General features: G+C 53.1%; 1 protein-coding gene across 1 annotated transcript; it reads right to left on the bottom strand.

Annotated features, from left to right (window-relative positions):
* Positions 1-2,723: 2,723 nt before the first annotated feature.
* Positions 2,724-6,248, bottom strand: LOC306815904 (class I histocompatibility antigen, F10 alpha chain-like). The gene is given in 6 exon segments (XM_079332409.1): positions 2,724-3,046; positions 3,139-3,411; positions 3,643-3,751; positions 3,755-3,918; positions 4,319-4,582; positions 6,080-6,248. Coding segments are annotated over 6 exon segments (1,272 nt in total). The 5' UTR covers positions 6,234-6,248; the 3' UTR covers positions 2,724-2,738.
* Between the last annotated feature and the right edge of the window lie 3,233 nt (positions 6,249-9,481).

The raw sequence follows: 9,481 nt of genomic DNA, 5'->3' as shown, positions 1-9,481 counted from the left end.
TTTCCAAGGGGGCCCTGAAGGGGTATCTCAATCATCCACAATGGATGACATCCTGATTGCCTCAGAAAAGGAGACCACCATGGAACTTGTCACCACCGACATTTTAGAGGAGATCATAAGTCTGGTCTACAAGTAGCCAAAGATGAAGTGCAGTGATCCTCCCCTTGCAGGTACCCAGGGTACAGGCTCACTGTCACACCACAGATCAGCCACCTGCAGGAGGAACTCACCACCTTACACCCTCTGCAGAAACTCAATTAACGGGGTTAGGACCCTCCTTGGAATCACAAACCAGGATTTGGCTCCTTTATTTGATTTATTAAGGGGGGACACGGACCTGAACTCTCCCAGAGACTTCACACCAGATGCCAGAACCGGGTTGGATAAAGTGGCTACAGCACTGCACACTCACCAAGCCCACTGATACCACCCAGAGTCACATTTTGATTTGCTATTTTGGGAGAACGGCCACATTTTTATGGTTCAATTTTTCAACGGAAAAAGGATTTGTCTGTCCTTTTGTTAATTTTAGAATGGATCTTCCTATCTTATCAGATGCCCAAAACAATCACTACTTGTCCTGAAATCCTTTCTCAGCTGATCACAAAATCCCAATCCTGAGTTTTAACCCTTTCCAGAAATTATTTCTCTGTTACGTTTATTCTCATTACTTCCCTGTATTTAGAATTCTTAATTCAGCAATCTGAGGTTTTTCAAATTATTTTAGCAGCTTTTATGGGACAAATCTCAGTTAATTTTCCAAAACATAAATTATTACACTTTCCTTTGAATTTTATCCAAAAACCCCTAGATAGTCACACCTCTCTTAATGCTCTTACTATTTTTACAGAAGCCTCCATTGAAGGATCACCACAGATTGTGGAACTTGCAGCAGTTATCCAAGCTTTCTCTAAGTTTTTAATTCCCTTTAATTTAGTTACAGATTCCTTTTATTATGCAGGCATTGTGGAATGAGCAGAAGGTTCCTCCCTCAAATTTATCACTAATGAAAACCTATACAATTTGCACAAAAGTTTAATTTTCTTTTTTAAGGAAACAACCTTATTTTGTCACCCATGTTGGTTCACGTACCAACCTACCTGGAAGTGAATTCAGGGCTGAAGGTAATGCCCATGCTGATCACCTCACCACGCCCATTCAAACCACCCTTCCAAATTTTTGTGAACAAGCCCATTTAAGTCACTCTTTCTTTCACCAAAAAGCCCCATCCCTCCTAAGAACTTTTAATCTAACTAAAGATCAGTCCCACATGATCATCAGCTCCTGTCCTGATTGCCAGCAACAATCCATTCTCTCGGGGGGAGATGGTGTAAACCCCAGGGGACTCAATAGATGATGGTGATCAGGAAATGACCATGAGATGACCATAAGATGATCAGGACAATGAGATGACCACATCAGGGCCACCTCAAGCCCATGGCTGTGCCATGGCCAACCCATGGTCATCTCTTGGTCCAAACCATCTCATGGGGCTGTGGTTGTGTCATGGTCATCCCATGGTCATCTCAGGGTTGTGTCACTCATGGCCACTCTCATCTCATGGCCATGGTCATGAGCAGGAACCTCTCTGAGATCCCAAACCCGGATTTTGGGACACTCAAGGACCATTGGGGACAATGAGGCCTGGCCTGATCCCTCCCCCCATCCCACTGCCCCTCCAGGAGCCTGACACAGCCAAACCCTCCTGGGGACACCTCGGACATGGAACACAGAGCAGGAAATGAATCCTGAGGGCTGGAGCCAAGCGTTACTGGCAAGTCCCCATGTCAGTCCTGGTGTCCCCATCCCAATCCTGGTGTCCCCATCCCAATCCTGGTGTCCCCATCCTGTTCTCGGCATCCCTATTCTCATTCCTGGCTCCCAGAGAGGAACTGACAGACACTGGAGGAGGGAACCTGGATTTATTGCCCCAAGCAGGATTTATTGCCCAAAGCAGGATAATTTCACACCAGAACTAAAGCATTGGGAATGTTTGTGGTTCTTGGCTTTAAAGAAGCCAAAATGGGAAATTGATCCATTAGCAGGAGCTGTTGGTCGGTAAAAGCACAGGGAGCAGCTCTGCTGGAAAGCCTCAGTTTCCTGGGAACAGGAAGGGGCTGGATTCAGCTCCATGGATTGCTCAGGCAGTGATTGCTGCTGGGATGAGAGAGGGTCACAGTGTCACCCTGTCCCTGTCCCCATCCCACAGGATGGGCCTGGCTGGAGCCCATGGAGAGCAGGAGCTGCTCCAGATCCAACCGGATCCTGCCCACTCCTGCTCCATCCATCCCACCCAAACCCGCTCTGGAATCCCAACCTGATCCTGTCTCATCCATCCCACACCAATCCTGCCCTGTCCACTCATCCATCCATCCATCATCCATCCATCCATCCATCCATCCATCCATCCATCCATCCATCCATCCATCCATCCATCCATCCATCCATTTTCTATTCATTCATCATCCATCCATCCACCCATCATCTATCCATCATCCCAACTGATCCTGCTCCAGAATCCAGCCCCAATCCCACTCCACGATTCCATCTGATCCTGCACTGGATCCCTCCTCTGATCCGGAATCTCTCCCTGATCCCAATCTGTCCATCCTGTCCCAATCCCCCTCTGGAATCCCACCCTGACCCCACTCCGTACCTGCAGTCAAGCTGTTGTTCCCACATCATTTCCTGCAGAAAGAGAAGATCCATGAGATTCCAGCACGGATCACACACTGGGATTAACCCCAGGACCCATCCTGGGATCCACATGGAGGGGATCCAAAGCTGGATCTGCCACTGGTACTCACTGGGTGCCTTGTGGTATATCTTCTCATTCTTCCTCCCTGTGGAAAAACAGTGGGATCAGCGTTGGTGGCACAGGATTCCCAGAACGGTGCTGGGTGGATCTGTGCCCCTTCCTGACCCCCATCCCATGTGTTACCGGATTGGCGCTTCCAGACGACGAATCCAACGAGGACAATGAGGATGATGATGGCAACAATGGACACAGCGACCACCACGGTGAGATTCCCACCAGATGTCGGCTCTGGGAATTGTGGGATGGTGAGGAGGAGGAGGGGAATCCCCATCTGGGAATTCCAACTCCCCAGTTCCCACATTCCACATTCCCAGCCTCACCCCAAGCGAAGATCCCGGGCTCCGACATTCCGGGATGCTCCACCCGGCACCGGTACTGCTCCCGCTCCTCCGGCCGCGCCTCGATCCTGGCCCAGGTGTGGAAGGTGCCGTCGCTGTTGGGAACGACCCCGCCCCACTCCGTCTCCTGATCCCGGATTTCATCCCCCTTCATCCAGTTGACCGCGATGGCCTTGGGGTAGAATCCGTACGCGTGGCAGGACAAGATCAGCATCCCGTGTTCCTCTTTTCCGGACACATGGACATCAGGGGGCTCTGGAATGGGATAACAGTGAGAGATGTCCATGGAATTCCATGGGAATGGGATGGGGGTGAGATCTGCACATGGAATTTCCACTGGAATGGGATGGGGTTTTTAATGTGCCCATGGAATTCAATGGGAATGGAACAGGGGTGAGATCTGCCCATGGAATTCCCACAGGAAATATAGGGTTCCCAAGTTCTCCATTCCCAAAACTCACATTCCCACAGGAATTCTGCTCTCACCTTTGTGGTCCAGCTCCTTCTGCCCATATCCGACGTATCTCTGGAGCCACTCTGGGCAGATGTGCCCCAGGTAATTCGTCCCCCTCTCAGCCTCGTTTGTTTCACCTTCTCAGCGCCTCCTGGTGACCTCAGCAGCGCCGTCAGCCGCCACCAATCTCCTGGATTCCAGGTCAAAGGAGATGAAATCCTGCCCGTCGTAGCCATCCCGGCAGGATCCACGGATGCTCCCGTCGGACAGGAGGTCACAGCCAGAAAATCGCAAACATGTGTGAAAACCTGGGGGAATTGTACCCACAGAGACTCATGGAATTGTGTCCCAGCCCCACAGAGCCCCATCCCAGCCCTATGGAGCACCAGGGTCTGATGAAGACCCAGAGAGCCTCATCCCAGCCCCACAGATCCCCATCCCAACACCATGGATCTCATCCCAGACCCACAGATCCCCATCCCAGACCCATGGATCCCATCCCAACCCATGCAGCACAAGATATCCCATACCAGCCTAATGGATCACCATCTCAGCCTCTTGGCACTCTGTGAATCCACATCCAAACCCGATGAATCCCATTCAAGCACTATAGATCCCCACTCCAGCCCCACAGATCCCATCCCAACCCGATAGATTCCATCCCAACTCATCCATCCACATCCCAGCCCCACAGATCCCCCCACTCACCCCTGCTCTGGTTGTACCGGTCCCGCGCTGTCTCCAGGCTCCTGGCATCCATGTGCTGTTTCCCCACGCAAGTCTGTGCCTCCTCATCCCAATATCCCGGCTCTGCTCCGTCCTTCATCCACTGTGTCAGCGGCTCCATCCGGCCCCGCTCGCTGTCGTAGCGTGTGAAGGGGATCCCATCCAGGTACCCAATGGCCATGAACTGGGGGATCCCCGGGCTGGGCTCTGACACTGACACATCCAGGTAATGCAGGGAGTGGAGAACTGGGAGGACACAGAGATTTGGGGGGGTTGAGGGGTCATGGATCAATGAAAGGGGAACTGGGAGAGCTGGGAAGGGGGTGCATGGGGTCCCAATGTCCAGGAATGGGGGCTCAGGGGACTCACAGTGTCAAGGAAAGCAGGATACAAGGAATGAGGGTTCCAGGGGACCCCAGTGTCAAGGAAAGGGGGTCCAAGGGTCCCCAGTGACAAGGAAAGAGGGGTCACAAGGTGAGGAGACCTGGGATGGCTGGAATGGGGGGCTCAGGGGTTCTTGACGAAGAGGGAAAGGGGGCCTGGGGGCTGAGAAAAGCAGGAATGGGGGTCCAGGGGGTCTCAGAGTCAAGGAAAATGTGGGTCTGGAGCTGGGGAAGGCGGGATGGATGGGAAAGGGGGTGCAGGGGGGGATTGGTACTGGATAAGGGAGTGCAGGGAGGTGCCTTCCTTTCCAGTGGGACTGGGAATTCAGGGGGGTCCCAGAATCCAGAATCCCCCTTGGGAGCGTCCACGATAACCCAGGAACCCTCCCAGACCCCCCGCAGGACGAGCAGGGGGTGGAGATCTGGGGAGATGCAGAGACTGGGGGGGCAGGAAGCAGAACGGGGAGAGCTGGGAAGGGTCCAAGGTTCAAGGGAGGGACTGGGAGAGGCGGGATGGGGGATCCAGGGGGTCCCTGTGCCCAGGAAAGGGGCTCCAGGGGTCCCCGGTGTTGAGGGAAAGGGGGGGCTGGGGCTGGGAGAGGCGAACGGATCCCGGAGGCGCAGCCTGGGAGACGGGAAAGAGACCGAGGGAGTGCGGTGGGGGAGGGGACGGGGGAAAGGGGGAATTCCAGGGAGTTCATCTGGATCCCATTGGATCCCCGCTGAGACCCCCCCCCCTGAGATACCTGAGACCCTCTGGGACCCCGTTTTGGGAAGCGCCGGGAGTGGAAAACGGGGCGGACACGGAAAGTTGGGAGGTTCGGGGGGTCCAAAGGTCAAGGAAAAGGGCGGGACTCGGGTCTGGGAAAAGCGGGATGCCCGAAAAGGGGGTGCAGGGGGGTCCCAGGCCTGAAAATGGAGATTCGGGGGTGTCCCAGTGGCCGGGAATGGGGTTTCAGGGGGGTCCCGGTCCCAGATAAGGGGGTTCAGGGGGTTCTCCGTGCCAGAAAAAGGGGTACAAGGGGGCCCGTACTGGGGAAGGGGACCGAGGGGGGTCACAGGACGCAAAATGCAGATTTCGTGGGTTCCCCTGCCCGGGAATGGAGGGGTACGGGTTCCCGGTGGGCAGAAAGAGAAGTTCAGGGGGGTCCCGGGGTCCAGGAATAGGGGTTCAGGGGGGTCTCCGTGCCCATTAATGGGGGTTCAGGACAGTCTTTCTGCTGAAAAAGGTGATGGAGAGGTAACAGGACCCAAAATGTAGGTTCAGGGGTTTCTCCGTGCCCGGGAATCAAAGGTTAGAGGATTCCCAGTGCCCGGAAATGGAAGTTCAGGGGGTCCCGGTTTCGGGGGTCCCACTCACCTTTCGTCGCGCCCCCCGGGTCCCCCAGGAGCCCCAAGAGCAGCCCCAGCCCCAGCGCTGGAGCCATCGCGCTGCTCCGCTGCGATCCCGCTCCCAGAACTGGCCCCGCCCCCAGCGCTGGCCCCGCCCCCAGAGCCGCCTCCGGCCCCGCCATTGGCGCCGCTATTTCCTGCCCGCCAATGGAAACTCAAAGTGTCAGTGACGTCACGGGTAGCTGGGTAGATCCCGGTCTCTCGGGTTGGGACGCGGAAGCGAAAGTGACCGAGGCAGCGCGGTGGGGGAGGGGAAAAGGGGGAATTCCAGAGAATTCCTCTGGATCCCTCTGGATCCCCGCTGCGACCCCCCTGGAGCCCTCTGAGAAACACCTGGGACCCCCTGGGACCGCCCTGAAGAAAGCGCCGGGAGTGGAGAACTGGGGGGACACGGAAATTTGGGAGATCTGGGGGTGCAAAGGGAAGGAAAAGGGCGGGGCTGGGGTCTGGGAAGGGCGGGATGCCCGAGAAGGGGGTGCAGGGGGTCCCCATGCCGAATTAGGGGGTGCGGGGGGAGTCCCCATGCCCAGTAAGGGGGGCTTAGGGGGTCCCGAGGTCAAGGAAAATGGGGGGCTGGGTCCCCGAGAGGGGGAGAAACGGGAAAGGGGGCACAGGGGGGCACTGGGGCTGGATAAGGGGGATCCGGGTGCGCAGGAAATGGGGTTCAGGGGGGTTCTATTTGCGGGTTATGGGGTTCAAGGGGTCCCGGTGTCTGAAAATGGGGGTTCAGGGGTTCCCGTGCTGGGGAATGTGTGTTAAGGGGGAGTTTCCTTCCCGGAAATCGGGGCTCAAGGGCGTTCTGCTGCCTGAAAATGGGGGTTCAAGGGGTGCTGGTGAATGCTAAACACAACAGGCCTATCAGCAGCACCAGCCACTGTATGATATCATTAGCATTTAAAGCAGATCTGAACTCCTTGAAAACTGGTGGGGTGGACTGAAAAAACTGGGTGATGGGTTGGGAGAAGATTTCCCCTGCCATCACTTGCTCACAGAAAGTACCATTACTGAAGTAACCCCAAAACCACACAGTTATAGTGTGATAACTCTGGATCCATGTGGCTGTGTTCCAGAGGGAGTTAAAAATCCATCAGTGCCTCATCTGATCAACCCACCAAATGAATCAGATAACAGCTACAGTAATTTTGGTGAGGGGACCCATGTTCAAATAAGGGCTGGCAAATGGCAGAGATGTATCTGTGATCACATGGAGCCCAAGCCAGATTAACCTGGACAGCACAGTGACACCTGACACAAAACCTTAGGTAACTCAAGAGCTGTTATTCCTTTTTTCACCCTGCTCTCAATGCCCTCAGGCCCCACTGTCTGGGCACCAAAATCTGTCCTGGTTTGGAGGACAGGGACTTGCCAAGAAAGGCAGGAGCTCCTTCCAGGATGGAGAATGTAAACCCCCTCCCTCCTAATTATTAGAATTTTGGAATCAGGGGCTCTCAGGCAGAGATATGGGGTAGGAGCAACAGCATATATCTAACCAGACACACAAAACCAGCAGCAGCTATGAAAATGAAAAACAAACAGAACAGTAACTCAGTTCCAGTCCTTTTTGGCCACAGACCCTTTTCCTGTGCCCAGTACTGGTGCTGGGGGCAGGGCAGGTCCCGTGCAGCTGTGGAGGGCTGGGACAATGTCAGCAGCGTCCCAGGTGGGAGAAGGGTGGAGGAAGGACTCCCCGCTCAGCACAGGGCTGGTGGCACTCGGCTGCATGTGCAGAGGCAGCAGCTGGAGCGGGGCAGGCAGCAGTGCAGTGTCCCACAGCACAGAACCGGCTCCTGGGCTGGGATGGGGGGCAGCGAGCAGCCCCGGACATCTTCCTGCAACCCACCGGGGAGCACGAGGGCCAGACCCCGCCCAGACACCCCCAGCTCTTTGGCCATCAGCCACCATGAGCTGGGGTGCAGCACAAGCTTCCTTAGCATCATAACAGGGAAAATTCCAGAGAGAGAAAGGAAGGGAACAAACCCCAACCCCCAACACAGCCACAGCAGCCTTAGTTCAAGGGCCCCTGTTTAGATAAGGGCCTGCAAATGGGAGAAATAGAGACACAACCATGTGCCACCTGAACCAGGGCAAGCTAGAGCACATGATGCCACCTAATGAGGTTTTATATCCAGCATACAAAAACTGGGTTACTCAAGAACTGTTGCTCTTTTTTTTTTCTCGATGCCCTCGTGCCAAACATAGGGTGACAAAATTTCTCTTTCTTTGAGAGACAAGTGTCTGCTAAGAAAAGCAGAAGCCTCTCTTGAAATGCACAAGGTAAACCCCCTCCCTCCAAATTACTATAATTTTGAAATTAAGCAGGTCTCAGGCAATGATATGGGAATAACAGTTCTTTTACTAGGAAAATTAAAATAAAAATACAGTATTTATTAAAAAAAAAACAACAAAAAAAAAACCAACTAAACCCCAAACACACACAAAGAATACAAGCTGACAAGTTAGGGTGCTGGTAGCAGTCCCATGAATGGTGTCTGCAGTCCTCCTGCAGCGACAGATGTAGTTCTCTTGCAGTAGTGGTTTTGTAGAAGGCTGCAGTTTTCCTCCAAAGGTCCAGTGATGATGTGGAAAGGTCTGGTCTTCCTCTGGAATCCAGAAGAAAGATTCCTATACCTCTGGGAAAAGGCTGCCTTGGTGTTCCTAAGTTTGCAGATTTTATCTACAAAGGAAATCCTTGGTTCCTTCCCCTGTGTGGAGCATCTCACAATGGGATGATGTCATTTTATCAGTCATGCAATGGGACTCAACGGCCATTAACAGATGATATCTTCTTGGAGGAAGGATGGGTCCAGGAAAACATAAAGAACACTGCCCCACCTGATTTTTTACATATGCCCCATTAGCAGAGATCTCCCATGGAGATAAGGAACTCTGCTGCACCTGGTTTCAACACTTCATGAAGATGCTGATAGAATACATACTTTCGAGCACATCTTCACACTGTAACCTAGGACAGTCTGGGACTAAGTTCCTGAACTTTTAACAAGATTTTAGGGCTTTTTACTCTCTTAAGGCACTTACAGTATGTTCTTACTTAAAACTAAAACTTCTACTTCATATTTATGTGATGTAATAATATTCCTGACCTAAAACTAAAACTTACACTTCTCCTTCATGTCTGTGTGACTTAATGTATTTTAATTACTGTAAAGGCTTTAATTAAATCCCTGCATTCTCTCTCTTTGAGGGACTCAGAGAGGCTTCTATTTTACACACTCCAACAGGCTCTGATGTTGGAGTGGGGCATCACAGTGAAGGACATGGGGAGCCCATATTAGGGAAGATCCTGATACTTTCTGCCAATTTTGAGAGCTCTAAACGGCTTGTGGTATACTCACACTGAACTGCCCATGGG

The sequence above is a fragment of the Erithacus rubecula genome (genome assembly GCF_903797595.1).
Source record: "Erithacus rubecula genome assembly, contig: scaffold_282_arrow_ctg1, whole genome shotgun sequence".
Classification (NCBI taxonomy): domain Eukaryota; kingdom Metazoa; phylum Chordata; class Aves; order Passeriformes; family Muscicapidae; genus Erithacus; species Erithacus rubecula.
This window is presented reverse-complemented; position numbering and strand designations above follow the sequence as displayed.